General features: G+C 43.2%; 1 protein-coding gene across 3 annotated transcripts; it reads right to left on the bottom strand.

Annotated features, from left to right (window-relative positions):
- Positions 1–10,078: 10,078 nt before the first annotated feature.
- Positions 10,079–21,388, bottom strand: LOC133139291 (E3 ubiquitin/ISG15 ligase TRIM25-like). 3 transcript variants are annotated; one of them, XM_061258730.1, is made up of 7 exons: positions 20,697–21,388; positions 19,593–19,688; positions 16,157–16,390; positions 15,859–16,018; positions 14,845–14,895; positions 13,631–13,701; positions 10,079–10,334 (listed from the first exon to the last, which is right to left on the bottom strand). In XM_061258730.1, the coding sequence occupies exons 1-7, from the start codon at positions 21,285–21,287 to the stop codon at positions 10,317–10,319; spliced, it is 1,221 nt and encodes a 406-aa protein (XP_061114714.1). In that variant the 5' UTR covers positions 21,288–21,388; the 3' UTR covers positions 10,079–10,316. The 3 variants fall into 3 exon arrangements, with proteins under 3 accessions (XP_061114714.1, XP_061114712.1, XP_061114713.1); XM_061258728.1 differs by having other exon boundaries at positions 10,079–13,701; XM_061258729.1 differs by having other exon boundaries at positions 10,079–13,701; positions 19,593–19,685.
- Positions 21,389–22,052: the final 664 nt, after the last annotated feature.

The following is a 22,052-nucleotide window of genomic DNA, read 5'->3' as shown; positions in this document are numbered from 1 at the left end:
GCACCACTCCCCTAAGAGGTTGTCTCTTCTCCCTGTAAGTTCCAGAGACCCTGTCCATGGAGAAGTACGTTGGTAACTCCCTGGCTGCCGGCTTGGTCCGTCCCTCATCATCTCCAGCCAGAGCCGGGTTCTTCTTTGTGGAGGAGAAGGACACGTCCGTAAGGCCCTGCATCGACAACCGTGGGCTAAACGACATCACAATAAAGAACCGCTACCCCATCCCTCTCATCTTCTCGGCCTTCTCCACTCTTCAGAAATGCCAGTTCTTCACCATGCTGGATCTCCACAACGCCTACCACCTCGTCAGCATCCGCGAGGGAGATGAGTGGAATACAATACCCTGAGTGGCCACTATGAATACCTTGTGATGCTGTTCAGGCTCACCAACGCTCCAGCCATCTTCCAGAACCTCATGAACGATATCCTCCGGGACATGATCTCCCGATTCGTATTCGTTTATAACTGGACAACATCCTCATCTTCTCTGCTACCGTGGAGGAACACGTCAATCACGTCCATCCAGTGCTCCATCGCCTCCTGGAGAACCGTCTCTTCGTCAAATCCGTGAAGTGTGAGTTTCACCGACTCTCCATCTTGTTCCTCGGCTTTGTCGTCGCCAGGGGGCAGCTTGAAATGGATCCGGAGAAGACCTCCACTGTAGCGATTGGCCCCCTCCTACTAACCGCAAGGGGCTTCAATGCTTCCTTGGGTTCGCCAATTTCTACAGGAGGTTCATCCGGAACTACAGCTCTGTTGCCGCTCCCCTGTCAGCCTTGACCTCCTGCAAAGTCACCTTCTGCTGGACACTCCGCCTTCCGGGAGATGAAGAGGGGCTTCTCCTCTGCTCCTGTCCTGCTCATGCCCGACCCAGAGAAGCAGTTCACCCTCGAGGTGGAAGCCTCCGACACTGGGGTCGGAGCCCTACTGTCCCAGCAGTCCCCAAACAACAAGGTCCATCCCTATGCCTTCTTTTCTTGCTGCCTGTCACCCACAGAGAGAAATTACAGTATTGGCGACCGGTAGGCCACCACTCTGTTCATTGTCTGGACCGACCACCATAATCTGGAGTATGTCTGACGAAGAGACTGCCACCATCCTGCCTCCCTGTACCCTGGTCACCACCACACATCTTGATGTTGTCAACAAGATGGAAGAAGCCCTGACGACACTCCCGTTCCTGACAACACTCCCTGAAGCTGTCCGTCTGCTTGTCCTGGAGTGGGCCCAATTGTCCCGACTCGCTTGTCACCCTGGGATCAGCCGTTCGCTTTCTCTCTTGGGCATCCTGATTGCTCGCGGTAAAAAATCAAGCAACCAGTGGCCCCAGGGACTCCTCCAACTGCTGTCCATTCCTCGTCACCCTTGGTCCCATGTGGCCTTGGACTACATTACCAGTCTACCTGTCACCAAAGGAATGTCCGTTGTCCTGACGAGGGTAGACCAGTTCTCCAAATATGGGCACTTCATCACCCTACCTGCCTGCACGGCCTTCCCCTGGAGGTAACCTCGGACCAAGGCCCTCAGTTCTCTAGTCAGTTTTTTTTCATAAGGGCCTTCTGCCAACTTATCGGTGCCAAACCACAGCTGTCGTCCGGGTTCCACCCCCAGACCAATGGGCAGATGGAGTGTCTCGACCAGGAGTTGGAGAAGACACTCAGCTGCATGGTGGAGAAATCTGTCAGGTTCATTATCTCGTCTTTTGTCTACGTGCTTCACGTTTCCGTGTTTTGTTACCCTCTGTGCACACCGTAGTCTCCCTGTCAGTTTGTTCTTTCAATGTTATTCGTTTCACCTGCGTTTTCACTTCCTGAGTGTTTTGACCTATTGCCTGGACTATTGCTTATGAACTGCTTGTTCCCTGCTATCCCTGTTTTCTGGCTACCGAACCCCGCCTGTCTGACCTACCTTTAATTTAATAAAGACTCTTTACGTAAAGCTATGCCTTGTTCTTGCATCTGGGTCTGGTGTTCTACGAACCTGATGGATATGATCTAATCCAAAAGGCTCAAACCCAACACAGGTATAAGGGAGCTCTTGGTACTTAAACTTTCCTCCCTGTCGTCTTTCGATCACCTTTGGAAACTATTATTGTTGTTTATCAACATGAGGAGAAAAGTTGAAAGTCAAAGAAGCCATTATGAGACTGAGAAAAAAATAAAATGGTTAGAGACATCAGCCAAACCAAAGACTTACCAAAATCAACTATTTGGAACTCAATTCAGAAGAAAGAGAGCACTGGTGAGCTTACTACTCACAAAGGCACTAGCAGGCCAAGAAAGACCTCCACAGCTAATGACAGAAGAATTCTGTCCAACAGAACACTCTTCAAGAGTCAGTTGTGGATTTGCCAATGACCACTCTCCACAGAAAACTTTATGAACAAAAATACACAGGCTACACTGCAAGATGCAAACCACTGGTTAGCTGCAAAAACAGGATGGCCAGGTTTCAGGTTCCAAGAAGTACTACCACAATTGTCTTGTGAACGGATGAGATGAAGATTAACTTATATCAGAGTGATGGCAAGAGCTAAGTATGGAGGAAAGAAGGTACTGTCCAAGGTCCATAAATATTTGGACATTGTCAAAGTTGTTGTTATTTCAGCAAAGAGTTTTAGTATTGCTTGTATGACATAGGCCATGGACATCAGGAAGTAATGGCATGCATTTAAAAACCTTGGTGTCATTATTGATTCTACCCTCTCATTTGACACTCACATAAAAAAACATCACCAAAACAGCTTTCTTTCACCTCCAAAACATTTCCAAACTCCACCCCTCACTTAACCCCACCACTGCTGAGACTCTCATCCATGCATTCATAACCTCCAGACTTGATTACTGTAACGCCCTTCTCTTTGGTATCTCAGCAAAGAGATTAAACAGACTCCAATACATTCAAAATTCCGCTGCAAGAGTTCTCACCCGCACTAGGTCCTGGCAACACATCACTCCCATCCTCCATCAACTACACTGGCTCCCTGTGCAATACCGTATTCAATTCAAAATCATTCTACTTGTTTTCAAAGCCCAACATAATCTTGCACCCTCTTTCAAACCTCCTGACCCCATACCAACCAACCCGCACCCTATGCTCCACTGATACCCACCTCCTGCTCACCCCCACTGCACATCTCCGTTCTATGGGTGACAGGGCGTTTAGTGTAGCTGGCCTCAAACTCTGGAACTCCCTCCCACTTGCACTACGGAAAATCACCTCACTGTCCACCTTCAAATCCAAGCTCAAAACTCAAAGCTCATTCTTGCTTTTCCTCCCTACTCCTAACTGACCCCTTCATCTCACTCTCGCGATGTGCCATCCTATTGTTGTTTGTTGTTTTATATACTTTATTTTATTTTATTGTCTACATTTTTGTGTAGTGTCTTTTAATAAGTGTACAGTGTCTGTCCCTATATGTTGTTTTATGACTGCCACTTGCCACAACTGTACAGTGTCCTTGGGTGACGTGAAAGGCGCTTTAAATAAAATGTATTATTGTTATTATTATTATTATTATTATTATGCAAAGCATATGCAACCAAGTATAAAAAACAATGACAATTTAATCTTAATTTAACTCCAATAGCCTTTGGTAGACACCTAAAATAACAATAACTTTGTCAATGTCTAAATATTTATAGACCTGACTGTATCTGTGAAACATGGTGGTGGGGGTGTTATGGCTCATTTATCTTCATTGATAATATACACCTGTCTCATTGAAGCCATAATGAGTAAATGGCCTGGGTCTGGGCTTTTGAATTACAAAGAATAATCCAAAAGGGTTCCCAAACTTTTGGACAAGGCCCTTTTCCTTTAAAAAAATAATAATTTATAAACAGTAAAAAATGAAAATAAAAAACAATCTTGCTTTAAAATTTGCAGAAAGATGTTTAAATTAAATGTTTAAACCTGCAGTTCAGGATTGCTTTCGATCAAGTACAGATTCATTGTAACAGACATTTAAACCAGGGGTGCCCAAATTTTTACACCCCACTGTACATTGCTGAATCCTGGGCCTTGGGCAACATTCATCCATCGTCATCTCCCGCTGGTGCCGGTTTTTGGTTTGTGGACAAGAAAGATGGCATTCTCCATCCCTGCATTGATAAATGAGGATTAAACGCTATTACAGTCAGGAACCATTACCCTTTCCCTTTACCCTCACTACAGGAGAGTGTCCTATTCACTAAAATGGACCTCCGCAACGCTTATCACCCCATCTGAATCTGAGAGGGGTACGAATGGAAAACAGTGTTCAATACTCACTCAGAATATTATCAATATCAAGTGATGCCATTTGCTCTCACTAATGCTCCTGCTGTGCTTCAAGCTATGATTCAAGGATGTGCTCCGTGACATCATCTCCCAACATGTGCTTGTCTGCTGGGACAAAATCCAGGACAAGACATGCTTCATGTTTTACCAGGTAATTAAAATACTTTTTTACAAAAGCATCTGTACCCGAAGGCCAAGAAGTGTGAGTTCCACGGGACTTCCATTGGGCACCCAATCAGAGATGGACTCTCAAAAAGGTCTGAGCTATCCAGGAGTGGCCAGAACCTCCCTCGAAGAAGCAGCTGCAACGATTCCTGGGCTTCTCAAACGTTTACAGGAGGCTCATCAGGAACTACAGTATTGTAGCACCAGTGGCGGCTGGTGGCTGAAAATTGAGGAAAACCAGCCCACTGCATCATACTCTTTCATACACGTTGCCTACTTTTCTATACTGTCTTATGGTCAAAGAAAATTTTTAGAAAAGGGCTTTTGGAACGTGCATTTTGTTTCATGCTCCCTAATTTAAAGCAGAAAAATTTTATCTGAAATGAATACAAAACACCAGAAAATTAAGTGTGGTATATGTATTCTGCCTGTGGGAGAATTTACATTTGAGAGGAAAAAACACTACAATATTTGGTTGCAGTTGCGGTTGCAGTAGTCATCTTGCTGGAGAAGAGAGGTGCAAGATGTTTTTCTTCTCTCACGCTGCCCCTTACATTTGTGGTGGAGACACACTTTGCACAAATCTGGTGGAGACACACTTTTCACAAAGCCACCTGGCACCGCACCCGCGTCCCTCAATCATGCATGTGACTGACAGTAGTGTTCTGTAAATTTCAACCAGGTTCATTGTTATTTTGTCATTGTCCAGTTTTAATAAAATCTAAAAATCATGAAAATGTAAGATTGTATTTTGTATGTGGTTTGAGCTGGCAATACTATTGCCATATTTGATGTGCTCTGTGAGACTGTGGAAAGCGGTACTTGAATTTTATTCATTTTTCAACTAGGCTTTGTTTTTGTTTTTTTGTCTGTATTGATTAATTTAAGAAGCTTGTGGCAACTGGTGCAGTGTAGTAACGTTACAGTTTGTAGCCTATCGATCAGTACAGGTCAGCCAGCCAGCTTTAGTGCCGTTATCCTTTTGTATGACATGAGACTTGTGGCGATTGTCACAGCATAGCAACGCTGCTGCTCGTATTGATCAGAACAAGCTAGCCAGCTTTAATGCTGTAATGTGAGACTTTCGGGTAGCAGTTCAGGCTATTGTATTAACAACTTCCATGACAATGGAACTAATGAATGGGGAACTAAAATTTGAAAGGAGGGACAATGCTTACATTGGAATTCTATCTCGTTGGGAAGCTAAAATACCATACTGTTGAATGCATGCTGGCTTTATGGCTTAGGGCAGCTCCACTTGTAGCAAAATACAGAAAAAGAAAGCACCTGTTTCGTGTTTTTGACCACAATTGATCCTCGTTGTTTCTATTTGACCAGCGTATTTAATCTATTCGTTTTCACCTGCTCGCTGTTCTTGTGCCTGCCTCCATGCGACCTATACTCTCCAGCGTTCTTCTCCAGTGCCTTTCCCGTGTCCGTTACCTGTTCTCCCATGTTCCTGTTCCTGTTCCCGTTCCTGGTCCTGTTTCTGCTCCTTCTCCTGCGCCTGTTCCTGTTCCCGTTCCTGGTCCTGTTTCTGCTCCTTCTCCTGCGCCTGTTCCTGTCCCGGTTCCTGTTCTTGCTTTTCCTCATCTCCATCCTGCCCCCTCCTCGGACTGACCTCCCGGATTCAACCTCTCCCTAACTTCTCAGATTGTTCCGCATGCTCTTGGACATCTCTGTTCCCGGCTTCGATCACTGCGTGACCTTTTGCTACGAACTGCCTATCATGGATATTGCTGTTTGCAGTGTACCTATCCCCACCTGCCTGACTTGGAATTAAAAATGATTTGCGATTGGTTTTATTCTCCTGAGTGACACAGAACAGATTACATACAGTGCAGATTTTTCCGACAATGAGGATTACCCACAGCAAGGTGTACCTATAATAAGGATGATATTGCAGTTCATTAGTCACATGTGCTTTGTGAACCCCTAGCTTCTGACCACTAGGGGCCTTGTTTTGTTGATAAAATGTTTTAAGGTTTGAAAATACCCCTTCTGAAGTATGCATGTTAAAGGGGCAGTTCACCCAAACATTTAATATAAATAAATAAGAATGAGGGCCCAAATGGTCGGGACTGAAAAGATTGCTTTGGTCTACAATTTTAAGCGGCCAAAAGAGAATATCATGCTACACCCCAGAATCCAGTGGAAATATAGCTTTATTTTATTTTTGGGTGACTGGCCCTTTAAGATGACATAAATTTACTGACCAAACATTTGTTCCTTCAGTTTATTGATCTTGTGAGTGAGTGTTATTCCCCAAATGCAGAAAATAAAATACTCTTCAGCTGTTTTTTCGCTACATTTGGGGTTATATATGTATATTTGTCCCTCCTGCATTTTACTGTACAATATTCATTTTGTATGTTGGATTTACAATGTTGGATTCAACGTAGGACCACATCTCCTTCAAAATGCTTAAATTTACCATAACAGAATCCCTACTCATTCCAGCCAAAAGTATCAATGCAGAAGCTAGCCAGTCATTGAGAGTCATCGTAGAGGTCAAGCAAGCAAGTAGCAATTGTAACAATTATAGCAATCCCCCAGCAGTGGTGAACAGGACTGTATGTAAAATGAAAAAAAGATAAATAAAATCTCCATCTTCCAATGCAGACAAAAGATTCACCGTCAACAATCACCTTTAATTCAAGAATTAAACATGCAATTGTATTTATGTATTACGTAATTACTCCAAGCATGATCAATTGCTTGCTATATGGATACTTGATTGCTATACTGTAAGACTCCATCCATCCATCCATCCATTATCTGAACCCGCTTATCCTGAACAGGGTCGCAGGGGGGCTGGAGCCTATCCCAGCATACATTGGGCAAAAGGCAGGAATACACCCTGGACAGGTCGCCAGTCCATCGCAGGGCACACACACCATTCACTCATACACTCATACCTATGGGCAATTTAGACTCTCCAATCAGCCTAACCTGCATGTCTTTGGACTGTGGGAGGAAACTGGAGTAGCTGGAGGAAATTTATTTTATATTATTATTATTATTATTATTATTATTATTATTATTATTAGTATTATTATTTATATTGTATTTGTATTTGAACTTACAGGTTAACTTACTTTAAGAATGCTGTGCATACACTGGTTTATGTGTCACTTGCATGCAGGTACCTGGCTCTGGGGAGCAGCATCTGCCAGCTAACTCTAACATAATGTCATTTAAGCCAATAGCAGCCTGCGGAAGATGTGAGTAGAGTACAGTAGCCAATCAGATCCCCTTAATTGCATTTATTCAGGTATCGCCTTGTGGGATGATAGCCAGGGGTGGATTAGCCACTGGAAAACTATTCAGCAAAAGCTCTAGTCATCAGCTAGGTTACTGATTGTGGAATAAGTCCTCTTTTTTGAGGGGGTGATATCCAGATGTACACTGGTTGTAGTTGAAAACTGTGCTTTTGTCTTATTTCCAGGTTTGCCAAGGTTGTTTGTTATTGACCTCTCGAGACCACCAGCCTCCAAACCTACCTTGCAGGGGCACCCTCCCGAGTGCGGAACTTTTTTGGCTGCTACAAATCTGCTACAAATGCAAGTCACATGACATAAGACAGTAATAGCTAGTTAAGATGATTTAATACATAGTGCAATTTAGAAAGAGGAATTACCAGAATTGGAACGTTTCTCTCCCATTCTGCACCATGTTAATGGTTTGGTGTGCATCCACTTGTTCCCTAGCATAGCAAGATGCATACTAGCAAGAAAGACATCAGTAGCTAGCTATTGTCTAATCGCCACTATCTCAGGCTATTTAAATGCAGTCTTACACAGTGCAGGCTAGTGTTTGGTCAGGTGTCCCAGTTCCCAGGGTGTGTGAGGACAGTTGCATAGTTGTAAATCTATCTAAATCTATCAGATAAGATATGTATTGACCTCTAAGTTACACAGTAATATCTAACCAGCTAGCTAGCGAGCTAATGCAATCAATGCATAATAGAGAAATTACCACCCACTTTTCTGAGTCCTAGCTGGCACAGCAGGATTTATGATTTATTTATTCAGATTTTGTGGAATAGATGTTGTCCGCTGCTAAAATGGGCATGGCGTATAGTAGTACCGTGTGCTTAACAGTGCCTTTTGTTTCAAGGTCCATCCACTCCCTCAGCGCGACCAGTGCATCATTGGTACAGTCAGTTGTACCAGCGATGATGGTGACATGTAAGTACCCAGAATATAACATTTCCTGAAAAAAAAGAAGATTGGCACTCAGTTGTTTTATTTTTTGTACCTTTAAACTTTATTTTTTTAGTCGTAGAAGAAGATGAACAATTTTAGAGTCAGGTGCTGAGCACTTTATTAGGTATTTATTGGATTATTTTTTAGACTTCTACTGCTGTAGCCTGTGCACTTAAAGTTATGATCCGTTGTGTGTTCAGAGATGCTCTTCTGCATACCACTGTTGTAATGTGTGGTTATTTGTGTTACTGTCACCTTCCTGTCAGCTTTGACCAGTCTGGACATTCTCCTCTGACATCTCTCATTAACAGAGCGTTTCTGTCTGCAGAACTGCTGCTTACTGCTGGATTTTCTTTGTTTTTTTTGCCTCATTCTTTGCAAACTATAGAGACTAATGTACATGAAAATACCAGGTGATCAGCAGTTTCTGAGATTCTCAAACCACCCTGTCTACCACCAACAATCATTCCACGGTCAAAGTCACTGAGATCACATTTTTTCCCCATTCTGATGGTTGATGTGAACATTAACTGAAGCTCCTGACCCATATCTACATGATTGTATTTATTGCACTGTTGCCACACAATTAGCTGATTAGATAATCACATGAGTAAGTAGGTGTAATAAAGTAAAAATGTTCCTATTACAGTGCTTGGTGAGTGTACTTAGCTATCTTTGTGGGATAACTAATTTTATCACTCATTATAAATGGATACAATTCAAATTTTGAAAGCATTTTACTGGTTTCACTAGTCAGAAGTATTATCCATTGGCAGTAGTGTAAAGATAATACTAAAATGTGTGTTTACATGCTGTGGAACTGTCCTGGGTTTGTTAGTTTTGTCATAAAGCAAACTTACCCCATCCAGCCAATGTGCTTCTTTTAGACATAAGCTTTATTTTACAAAACATGTAAAGCAGTGTGCTGCTTACGTATGAGATGCTTCTCCTTGTATGAATTCCATTTTACTGCCAAACATGTTGACGGTGTGCATGGCCAAAACATAAAATTCTGGTTTCATCTGACCATAGCACTCTCCTCCAGTCATAATTCCAATGAGGTTTTTTTACATTACAAGGCATTTAGCAGACGCTCTTATCTGGAGCGACCTAATCCTAACCCTAACCCTAACCCTAACCCAAGATGCTTGATTTTGTTTATTGTGCTCAGTTAGGGCTGTCTTTATGCCACCCTTCCAAAGAGCTTGTTGGCATGGAGGTGCCATTTTATGTTGGGTGACCCCAAAACCAATCTCTGCAATTCTGAAACTGTAATCCTTAGGTTACTTATGGCCTGTATCTATCTTCCATACTGTCCGTGGGAATAATATGCACTTGCATCCTCTTCCTGGCAAGTTAACAATTCCATATATTTGAGGCCTTTTAAGGGCGTGGGGGGTTGGACACAAAATGCATGACTCAGAAACAGAGGTGTAATAAAGTCCCGTCAGGGCTTTATTCAGGGAATGTCCAGTGAACGTAGTCAAAAAACAGGCAATGTTCAAAAATGTAAAATCCAGCCAAAACCAAAGTACAGTAATGAGGGAGAAGGCAGTCTTGTAATCGGTACATCATGCAAAAAAGTCCAGTAGTCAGGAAAGCTGTCAGTGGGGCAGAAGTAGAGGCGGACGGTAGGCAGGCTCAGGGTCGATGACGGCGCAAGAGTCAAGACTGAAGTCTGCTCTGCGGGGCAAAAGCACAAAGACAGCAGACAAAGTCGTGGTACAGGCAGGCAATGGTCAACAAAACAGAAGTCAGTAATCTTTGGTCAATAAACAGGCTTGGATCGTAACGGGTAGACAATGGCTTGACAAAACCACTGAACCGTGCACTTACAAACAGGGGGGCAACAATTTCACAAAGACTTGACATGGAACTGAGCTTATATGCAGGTGTAGACAGATGCAGACAATTAGCTTGAGAGCAGCATGAGAATGGAAATCAGGTGTGGAGGACTGACAAGTTAACAAGGTAATTAGTAATCATTAGTAATAAACCTATCCTGCCCTAGCGTTAGTAAATTAGTAAATTACATGCACAAGAAATGTAAGGTAACATGAACACATGGTTAGAATGTTAGTATTACCCAATCCTGATCTAAACTTGTAGATTTGTAAGAAGACACGGGAAATTGAAACAATTAGGGTGTGAGTGACAGAAAGGGAGAGAGAGAAAGCAGGAATGCAAGGTTTGCAGAAAGACATGAAAAAGCGTATATGCTAAACAATGAACAGAACCACATAACATGAAATAAACATAAATCATGACATAACAAGTTTTGAAATATGACAATAAACTATATAACATGAACTAAACATGAAACCTAACAAGACAAGACAATGAAACGTAACAAGAAATAAAACATAAAAACATGGCGAGACTAGACTAACATAATACGTGACATGACAATAACGTAACTAAGACAATAACTAAACATGAAACATGACGTGACAAACATGAAACGTGACACCTTTTTATTATAAGTGGTATGTTTCACCACTTATGTATTTTTTTTGTGCCCATTGTGATAGTTACCATCTGTGTCTTCCGAATTGACAGTTCTTTGGCTTTTCCTATGCTGATAGTTGACAAAGGGATTTTGCATGTTTGTTACCTCATTTTTATACCTGGAATGACACAATATACTGTAGTTTCTTAAGACTGAGATTAACTATGTATTTTAAAGTTGGGGTAGGCGATCTTTGGGCGGGAGCAGAAAATGGGCAGAAGAAGAAATATTTTGAATGTATACTGTGGCAAAAACCCACCCCCTCCTCTCGAGTCAGCCTCTTGGGGACACGTGACACTTTTGATGGGCAGGTAAGGCCACCTCCTGGCTGAGAGCTGTCCTTATTGGATGATAGGTACTGGGAGTGGAAGTGCCTGAAAATCTGTCCAAGGACATTCACAGACTGATTTCGCCCCAGAGCATTTGGTTTATTCCTAGCTGTCGGAATGTGAAGAGAATTTCACCAAATACTGCCAGAAAAGTTGCCTACCCCAGCTTTAAGTAAAATTGTATTGCCAATTTTACTTTATTTGATTTTATTTAGGGGTGCCAATCATTTTGGCATGTGTTGTTTTCAGAGAAAATGAGATCAGAAAATAAAAACATTCAAACATGAAAGTAAATGTATTTAAATAAACAACTCAATAAAGCTATATCATGTTCCTATATGCTTGAAGATAAAGTATGCGTTTGGTGTTGGGCTCACATGCATTCATGAACATTCATTTGGGGTGACATCAGAAAACAGTTAGGGAACCCCTGATTTAGGGGATGTTGTGATTGAAAAGTTCCCTGGTCCCCTGATCTAGTATTATCTGGTCTAGTATCATCTAGTATTATCTGTGTAAACAGTGAGCACCACAGGCCAATGAAAGGAGATGTCAAGTGTTTTATTACCTGCACCAAGTAAATAAAAAAATTAGTATTCCAGAGCGCAAGAGTTACCCAGAGTACTAGTATTAGCATTATTCAATATTTAATAAAGTGTCATGATAATCAAATCAGGCTATTTCAGCACCAAGCTACTTATTAAAGACATTAGATCACATTACATTACAGTCACTGAGCAGATGCTCTTATCCAGAGTGGTGTACACTAGTGGAGAACATTCCAGAGAATAGTGTTAGTCTGAGGAATACCAAGAAGGCCCAGAAGGCCCATTAATAATCGAGTGTGATTTTAACCTAGCAAACAAGTCTTTGTCCCAAAAGAAAGTATCAATGGACAAAACTTATCTTTACCCTGCTGTAACAGTATTAATCCATCCATCCATCTATTATCTGAACCCGCTTATCCTGAACAGGGTCGCAGGGGGGCTGGAGCCTATCCCAGCATACATTGGGCGAAAGGCAGGAATACACCCTGGACAGGTCCCAGTCTATCGCGGGGCACACACACCAGACACTCACACACTCATACCTACGGGCAATTTAGACTCTCCAATCAGCCTAACCTGCATGTCTTTGGACTGTGGGAGGAAACCGGAGTACCCGGAGGAAATCCACGTGAACATGGGGAGAACATGCAAACTCCGCACAGAGAGGCCTCGGCCGACAGGGATTCGAACCCAGGACCTCCTTGCTGTGAGGTGGCAGTGCTACCCACTGCACCATCTGTGCCGCCAACAGTATTAATATGAAAGTATAATCATAAAAGACTACCAGGGAAAAAGATTTCATAGGAAGTATGATTTTTCAAATGAGTGTCAGTCTTATTACTAATGAATAGCAATGGGAAGATGGGCAGGGTTTCTGCTGTTCTGACTGCAGTGGGGAAATGGGCAGGGTTTCTGCTGTTCTGACTGCAGTGGGGAGATGGGCAGGGTTTCTGCTGTTCTGACTGCAGTGGGGAGATGGGCAGGGTTTCTGCTGTTCTGACTGCAGTGGGGAGATGGGCAGGGTTTCTGCTGTTCTGTCTGCAGTGGGGAGATGGGCAGGGTTTCTGCTGTTCTGACTGCAGTGGGTCATCAGACAGGTACACTCCTACTCTGATCTTTCCTTCCCTCTCTGCCTCATCACAGATCACACAGTTTTACAGAGACTCCAAGCCAAAACCTAAAGCCAGCATGGAGGGGCTGAGTGAATGTGGACTGGACTCTGTGCAGGAGCGTCATTGAGTCAGAGACGCTGTAGAAGGACAGAGTTCCTGCCCTGTGATCCAGGTACACTCCTATTCTGGAGGACGAGGAAGGAACAGGGATTTCAGTGCTCTTTCTATTGTGGGTGAAACAGAATCTGGAGGGAGAGCAGTATAAAATCCAGGACTTTTTATTATGTCCCAGATGAGAGTCATCACCATCCCCTTTCCTATGGATGTGTTTATATGACATTGCAAAAGTAACCCCATTCCCTCTCCACTCAGCCTCCCAGTAACAGCGTCCAGAAAGACCCTCTCTGGACAGCACATGCTCCCAATAGTCAAATCTCTCTGGGTGATTTGGATATGGTTGGATCGCTTTCATACGGGTCACCTCTTTGTTCCCCTCAGACAGGCAGAGGCGTTTATGTGCTGTGTTGGGGTCCAGTGTGAGCTGACAGGAATCTGATAGAGGAGAAAAAGGATAGAGCTTATCATGAAAATCAACTTACATCACTTACATCTTTTACAAACATTTTAATTTCCTATTTTACTCTTCATGTTGGATTTTGATTTATTTAAAAATAAAATTGCTGCCCAACGTGGTGTTGAGCATGTCCGATTTCCACCCCAATTTTGAATGTTCAATCGTCTGTAAACACAGCCTTTCCTGCTGCAAACCCCACTGCTGATTCACAAGAGTGTAAGTCATACATCCACTATTCTCCTCCAAAACACATGGTGTCACCAGCTGCTTCACACCACAGACTACATTACATTACAATAAAGACATTTAGTAGACGCTCTTATACAGATCAACGACAATAAAGTGCAAATCAAACCCAGGGACAAGTGCACTGAGGACCCAAGAGGAAAGTACAGTCCTGAGTCTGAGAGTGATCACATAGATACAACCTGAACCCTTGAAGAGTAAATCAACTTACCAACTAGCACACCGCGGTCGGCAGCTAGAATGCCCTGTATGCTACAATAACTAGAGATAAGTGCTTTTATAGGCTATGGCATACACAAGGCTAATCATAGTAGTGAGGTAGGGAGGGAAAAGTCCAGCCTGAAGAGATGAGTCTACTGACTACAGCTAAGCCTGCAGAGAGTGGAGTCTGAGGAGGACCTTTCAGATGCTGACCATGGAACCCAATCACCCAGCAGGGGCCGGTACAGAGCGATGAACACGGACCCCTAACCAACTGAGGCCTGCATCGGTATTTACGCTTCACCCTATGGAGCTACTGGTCACAGTCAGCACTGGTACGGTCCTGATTCAAGATATTTCACTTTTTATTATTCTGCATGATCTAAGTTACTTCACCTATTTTCTTATTTCTGCACACATTTCATTGTCAATGAATGTGGTCTTTTTTTCTGTCAATTGTGTACCTTACAGTGTGTTACTGTGGGACATACAGTACTCATCAAGCAGTATCCATGTTTTAAACCAGAATCACTGCAGTGGAATTAACAGGTATCTGATAGAAGAAAAGATACATCATATCCCTAAAGTCAGTCTCTCATGAATATAGAAAACTACTTTAAATCATGTTTTTCCTCATATTACATTATAATCACATTCTGTTAATTTAGACTCACATTGTAAGAAGTCCTCTCTGGTCCTGAGCTCGAGGTTATGGACGTCTTTCACTGCAGAGAGATCACAAGAAAGATGAGCTCCTAACCTTGATATTTCGGCATATTTCCTGGAGAAATTTAAATCTATTTTAACAAATAAAATGTATGTTAATGACACTGCAGCCCATTGGGTAATGAGGTTAATAAATCATAATATCTTTGTGTGAGCTGACGGTTCAGTAGTTTTGGCCATGGTGAGTAGAGGGCAAGTTGCAGAGGCCCTGTTTACGCTCATACTCAATACAGACTCCCACACACTGGATTATGGGATGTTGTTTGTCAGTAGAAGGCTAACAGAAGACACACACTGGAGTGTTCACACAGCGGAATCCAAACCAAACTGCATACAGATGTGATTCATATCACAAATCTAATCCATATCTGATTTCTAACATTAAAACTACAATAACTGAATGTGACACACTGGATTAGGTTCCGCCTCTATGGTGGAAGTGGCTGCTGGGAGCTGTCACTCAGGGAGCTGTTGGTGGACTCCAGCGGTGAGAGAGGCTGTCCAGCTGAACAAGGAGGCTTTGCAGGCCTGCCTGGCACAGAGGACTCCTGAATCAGCCTGAACTCGTACCAGCAGGCAAAAGTGCACAATGGCCTTTACTCTGACTATACTCTTACTCTACACAGAGTTACAGCTACCTTCAGCTCTACTCTGACTATACTCATTCTCTAAACTGAGTTACTGTTCCCTTAAATGCAGATTCAGTTACTGTCAATCAAGAACAACAGGAAGTTCTAGTTTATCAAAAACCTGCCATCGCAATGTCTGTGTGTTAGTGTGGGTGAGTGTGTGTCTGTTTGTCAGTGTGTGAATGTATGTGTGTGTGTGTGTGTGTGTGAGTGTGTGTGTGAGTGTATGTGTGTATGTGTGTTTGTGTGTGTGCATATCACTGTCATTTTCATTGTTCAGCCGATTGTAGATTCTTTAAATCTGCACTTGTGATTTAAAAAAAGGACTCTGACCTGTTTGAGAGATTTTGCTGAATTCCCCATTGCAGATGTCCTCTAGTTGCACTTTCAGGTCAGAGACAGATTTCCTCACAGCCTCAAAATCGACATGTGGGCTCACTGTGAAGCTGGGAAAGTCTTCAGGTCCAGGAGGGACACAGAGAGACTGAAAGCTCTGCAGCAGACACACAGAACAAAAACAGTCTCAATACAGGTTCCTGTGCTGATGACAGGTAAATGTAAATGAGGAACACACCTCATGTAGTATGTACAATGTACACAGTGCAGACTGTCCAAGAGCCGGTGATGGTACCTGGAGGAAATGGATGTGATCCTCTGTGTGTGAAAGCTGCTCCAGCTCAGCCTCTCTCCTCCTCAGCTCAGCAATCTCCTGCTCCAGTCGCTCCAGGAGTCCTTCAGCCCGACTCACTTCAGCCTTCTCCTGATCTCTGATCAGCTCTTTCACCTCAGAGCACCTTCTCTCAATGGAGCGGATCAGCTCAGTAAAGATCCTCTCACTGTCCTCCACTGCTGCCTCTGCAGAGCACTGTTAGGAGACACAGAGAGAGGAGGGCTGTACATTTTAACCAGGCCTTTCACTCAGCTCTTACTGGGACCCCAGACAGCCTGTTCCCCACAGTGTGGCTCAGTGGGATTGAGCCCCACAGGGCTGGTAAGTGGCCCAACACTGGGCTCCTCACTGGCTGACTGGAGGAGAGCCCTGACTGAGCTCAGAATTCAAGAAGCTAGCTGTTGTCTTCTTCTCTGCTCAGCACCAGTGACAGACTGGGATACAAAAAAGGGAGGTAACGCTGAAGTTTCGGGAATTATATTTCCAGTATGCTCCTCCCTACTAAATAGTGCGGCAAAAGCAAAATATGAACACACTATGCAGCATTGAGGGCTTGGTTCAAAGTATTTGGTTCATGGTTTAAATACAGTACTGTGCAAAAGTATTAGGCACCTGTATGACATTCTGTACAGATAAGATTCTTTCAAAAATAATTAAATGAAAGGTCCTAAATAAACATACTATACATTATTCATTACATTTTAGTAATTTGGCAGAATAGTTAAAATAGTTACTGAATCAAATCAATATTTTTTGTGACCACCCTTCGTTGTTAAAACTGCATCACTTCTCTAGTCAACGCTGTCCTGCAGTTCTATAAGACAATCAGCAGGGAGGTTGTTCCAAGCATGTTGGAGAACTTGCCACAGTTATTCTGCAGACTTTGGTTGGCTACTTGCTATTTTTGTAAAACGTAGTCAATTGCTTACAGTAATATGTTACTTTTTAAAATTAAATACAAAAATGTCAACTACTAAATTGCCCATAGGTATGAGTGTGTGAGTGAATGGTGTGTGTGCCCTGCGATGGACTGGCGACCTGTCCAGGGTGTATTCCTGTCTTTCGCCCAATGTATTGTAAAACCCAACGCTAACCCAACGACGGAATTTAGCGAGGGCTGAAGGTATCAGCGTGCTCGTCCTTCTGGTGTTGCTGAAAGAATACTAATAGGGTTAAAAAGTAGTGGCCCCTATGCAGACAGTCTAGATCAGCCAATAAACAAACCACGATACAAAGGCAGTAGTACCACTCTGCCTTCCGCTCTTTACTGGTCCGGGGCTGACCCAGAATCTCCACAATAGGGCCAATAGATTCACCTTCGTTTATCTGACTCCATTTTAGAATAATCATTTAGATTAGTTATCCACATTAGTGGATGTCGTATTTATAATTTTGACTTGATCGCTATAGGAATCCTGTACTGAGAAGAACTCGCTGAACAATCCTCTGCTGGTACCACCGCATGTCACATCGCGCGTAATGTGCACGTCTCACGAACTGACTAGCTATCTGTAGTCATTACAGAGGTCGCAGGAATAGCTACTCTCGGGTATATCTGTTTACAGCCTAGGGACCCAAGCAGACCAACATAGCTACGGCTGTGCTCGACATGAATGAACTACCAAGCGGAGGCGAGGGATTTACCAACATAGGTCTACGGGTGCTATACGCCGTGATACAGTAAGTGGAAATAATCATCCTCCCTAGACCAGTTCGAGGGGGTAAACCACGCATTCCCTGTGTAACATTAAGTGTCAGTAAGGAAAACCAAACAGATCAAGTTTTAACAATTTTATTTTACCAGGCAGGTTACATACACGTAATTGCATACTAGTTCCAAATAAAAACATTGCAATGCAAACCAAATTACGGAGTCTTAAACGTCATACCTGGTAATAAAAGCTACATACGGGAGTCTGGCTACAGATACCCTGTACGTAGAAACTACGTGCACGGAGTGCACGGGAGGCTGATTGCATTCTCCCAGATTGCTTAGTTTGCTGTCCTTAAATCCAAATTCTGGCCTTTGATGTTAATCTTAGAAATGAGTCATCCATCTGTAATTTGGAGCCACGCCTCCCCAGGAAGCGCAGGGGGGTTGAGACACATGGCTTTCACTGGGGCAGAGCTCCACACAGCTTCTCCTGGTTGGTTATGATGTACAGGGTTTGCTGTTGCAGAAATAAAATCATTGCACCAGTCGCACTGAAACAATCAGAATAATACCAAACATGAATATTATCTAAACTGACTTTGTCATGAAACATCCAATGCTGTACACATCATTTAGTGACTGAGTAAAGAGGGAGAGAACAATGAAGGGGGGTTCAGGAGAAGGTCAGGGCCTAACAGGCCGTGCCCTCTGAAACCTTCCAGTGCCGTAAAGAATGTTGCCCTGTCGTAAGAGTTTTACGACTGGAGACCTGAGTCTTACCCCACAGGCTCCTGCCCGTATGGGTGTGGAGATAAGGGGGGGGTTCATGATGCATGCTCCTAAATTACTTTACAGCCACATATTCCACAATACCAGAGGAAGCCAGCAAGCTGACCAGCCCTGAGTGATAATGCCAGATTTCGGCCTTACAGTATGCTGGGATAGGCTCCAGCCCCCCTGCGACCCTGTTCAGGATAAGCGGGTTAGGATAATGAATGAATAATAAAGTCTAGGGTGCCTAAGACCTCTGCACAGTACTGTACATATATAGCTAAATGCTGAATACAATTAGATTTTCATTTGTAAAAAGTCTTTAGTCTTTTGCATATTTAGATCACTGTGATTGCTATAACACAGTCTCCCATAGTGCCTTCCCTTTCACAGTGACATCTCTTCAATTGGACCATCCTAATGCCACCAACAGGGGTGTCGGTATTCATTTATCATCCAGACTCGTGCGATTAAACCTTATAAACTTGATAAGATGAATTTGTAACAGTTAGCTTACCAATGGCAACATGCAATCTCAAGTAAACCTCAATGGGCACAAATGTTTTTCTATGTCCCATGAAAAGCCAGCCAAGGACAGAGAACGTCATCTTTGTTGTTGCGTTTGGAACACAAATCTGACCACTCGCTTGTTACTGTGATAATTAAACACTGTTATGAAAAGCTGCATGTCGATTGTTTCCTGATAATACAGAGCCTTGTCATTTTGTGGGTGCAGAACAATTAAATGCTTCATTTGCTGATATGAAGTTGTTGCTGATGCTGCCGATGATGAAATCCCATTGAACGGGACACCTGCTTTACCTCCACAAAATAAAACTTTTTAAATGTTATTTTCCTTTGTGGATCAGAGTAATAATCCATTAATTCACAAGCGGCCTGTAGTCCTATATCAGGCCCTGTGGCAGTTGCCCACCTTGCCCCATGGCCCGTCCGTCCCTGGTCAGTACCCACCTTGAGTGACTGCACAGCCTGTCTCAGATCCTGCAGCTCCTTCTCTCTCTCCTGGATTCTCTGCTGGAATTCACCCCGTGTCACCCCCAGCTGCTTCTGGGGACAGATATTTTTTAAAATCCTAACACAGTCTGAGTGAATACACAGTTCTTTTGTTTACAATGTTTTGACCTTTGACCCATCAGTTTTCACATAGTGTTCTTTTACATGTGCTTCACAGAAAATAAGCCAAGGCCACGGAGTTTCAGGTTAAAAAACAGTAGCGAGGGTGTCTCGGTGGCACAGCCTGTAGAGCACTGTCCGCATGCTCATTGCGAGCCACGACGTTGGGAGTTTGAATCCGACCGTCCGACATTTGTCGCATGTCTTCCCCTCTCTCTCGCTCCCATTCTTCCTGTCTCTCTATACTATACTGTCCAATAAAGCTGAAAAAAGGCCTAAAAATATATTATGATATATATAAAATAGTAGAGATAAATAAAAATAATTAGTAATATAATTTTTATTTTATTAAAACTGTAAATGGGGTAATTTTGACTCGAACACCACATGAGGATTAAATAGCCGACAGTTAACTGTCTTATCATTAATGTTGCTCCAATATCCCACTGGCCAAATGCTCTGGAATTGGATTGTTATTTTTGAGCACACATTATCCCTTGAATATCATATTACAATATTTACATTACAACTCCAGTTCCATATTCCACATTACATTCCATGACATTTTCAATGTACAGCAGGTCGGTGTGTGGAAGGGTTCTGGCCTTGAGCTTATACACTGTGTGAGTGAACTAGCTGCTCCAGCCGTGCCGATTCCCTTTCATTGAGTGAATAGAGGGCTGAGGGGTGTGAGCAAAGCTTTCATGGAGAGCTGACTAGGGTTCATTCCTGATCTTACGGCTTTATCACTGTGGACTTCAGACCAGGAAATCACTGCATTGTTCAGTAGTTTTTCAAATGTATTGAACATTTCAAAATCAAATCTATTTAATAAAGAAAATTCAATAAAGCACATTTCATGAACATACAAATTGTAGGTTTGCCAAGGTGATGGCTCTCTTTGCTGTGGAAAAACTTGAGTGTTATGTGTTAACTCCTTACCTGTTTCTCAGTCCATTCTGCTGCAGCTGAGACTGTTTTATGGTCGCTGTGTTCATCCATTGTACACAGATAACAGATACACTGCTGATCGGTACAACAGTAAATCTCCAGCAGTTTGTCATGTCGAGAGCAGATCTTCTCCTGCAGGTTTCCAGAGGCATCGGTCAGCTTGTGTCTTTTTCCTGGGTTGAGTTCATCATGAAGTTTGAGGTGAGTTTCACAGTAAGAGGCCAGGCACACCAGACAGGACTTGACGGCTTTGCCCTTTTCCCCAGTGCAGACATCACACACCACGTCTCCAGGTCCAGTGAAACAGTGAGCAGGAGGAGCAGCTTGGAGTCCTGTCTTCTTCAGTTTCTCCACCACTTCAGCCAGCATGGTGTTTTTTCTTAAAACAGGCCTTGGAGTGAAGGTCTCTCTACACTGGGGACAGCTGTAGACACCAGTTTGATCATTCTGAACCCAGTAGTCCTTAATACAGCCAAAACAGTAACTGTGTCCACAGGGAATAGTCACCGGATCCTTCAGTAGATCCAGACAGATTGAACAGCTGAACTGGTCCTGATCCAGTAAAACTCCACCTTCAGCCATTTCACTGCTCACACTGCCACAGATAGACTTTAGCTTTGTTTTTCTGAAAAAGACGGAGTTAAGCTTCCTTTCACTGAAACTGCGTGACAGAGAGCGGGAGAAACTTCCTGGTTCTGCACATAGCTGCAGGAGGTGTGGTGTTGGACTGAGACCAGGCTGAGCAGAGAGTGGAGATTGCCATATGCAAAATGTTCGTAAAAAATCATATGCTGATTAGTCTGTTTTATTTAAAGAAACATGAAGGAATCACGATCACGATCATGGTCCTTTTATACACTCAATGAGCACTTTATTAGATATTTATTGGACTTATTTATTTAGACTTCTGCTGATGTAACCTATCCACTTAGAGTTATGATGTGTTGTCGAAGTGTGGGACGACGCATGATTCACATTACCAAACCCATCCAACTCATCATTTCCAATCAACTAATGATTCAGTTCCGCGTCGTCTGGTCCCCTAACAACCTGCTCATTTTGGGATTACCCTGGCTCAAGCCTGGAGTCATGAGTGTCACCAATCCTGCGTGCGATCCACTCCTGCACCAGCAGAGGGTGCACCCAACGCACCACAAGTCCCCAAACCCTCCCTGGAGAAGGTGCCCACCCCTTACCACGACCTAGGCATGGTCTTCTCCAAGACACAGACACAGACGCTTCCCCCTCATCGACCTTATGACTGCGCCATCAAGCTGCTACCCGGTACCACACTCGCCTAAAAAGTGGGAGGCACATATACAAACTGTTGTAATTCCTGCACATTCA

Source organism: Conger conger, chromosome 10 (genome assembly GCF_963514075.1).
Source record: "Conger conger chromosome 10, fConCon1.1, whole genome shotgun sequence".
Taxonomy (NCBI): Eukaryota; Metazoa; Chordata; class Actinopteri; order Anguilliformes; family Congridae; genus Conger; species Conger conger.
This window is presented reverse-complemented; position numbering and strand designations above follow the sequence as displayed.

What these genes read in the sequence shown, in the direction of transcription:
- LOC133139291 (XM_061258728.1), bottom strand. Translation starts at nt 21,287, where the DNA reads ATGGCTGAAGGTGGAGTTTTACTGGATCAGGACCAGTTCAGCTGTTCA. An exon ending in ATCACATCCATTTCCTCCAG is followed by an intron (nt 16,019 to 16,156) that starts GTACCATCACCG and finishes TGTCTGCTGCAG; the next exon opens with AGCTTTCAGTCTCTCTGTGT. An exon ending in CAGCAAAATCTCTCAAACAG is followed by an intron (nt 14,896 to 15,858) that starts GTCAGAGTCCTT and finishes ATCTCTCTGCAG; the next exon opens with TGAAAGACGTCCATAACCTC.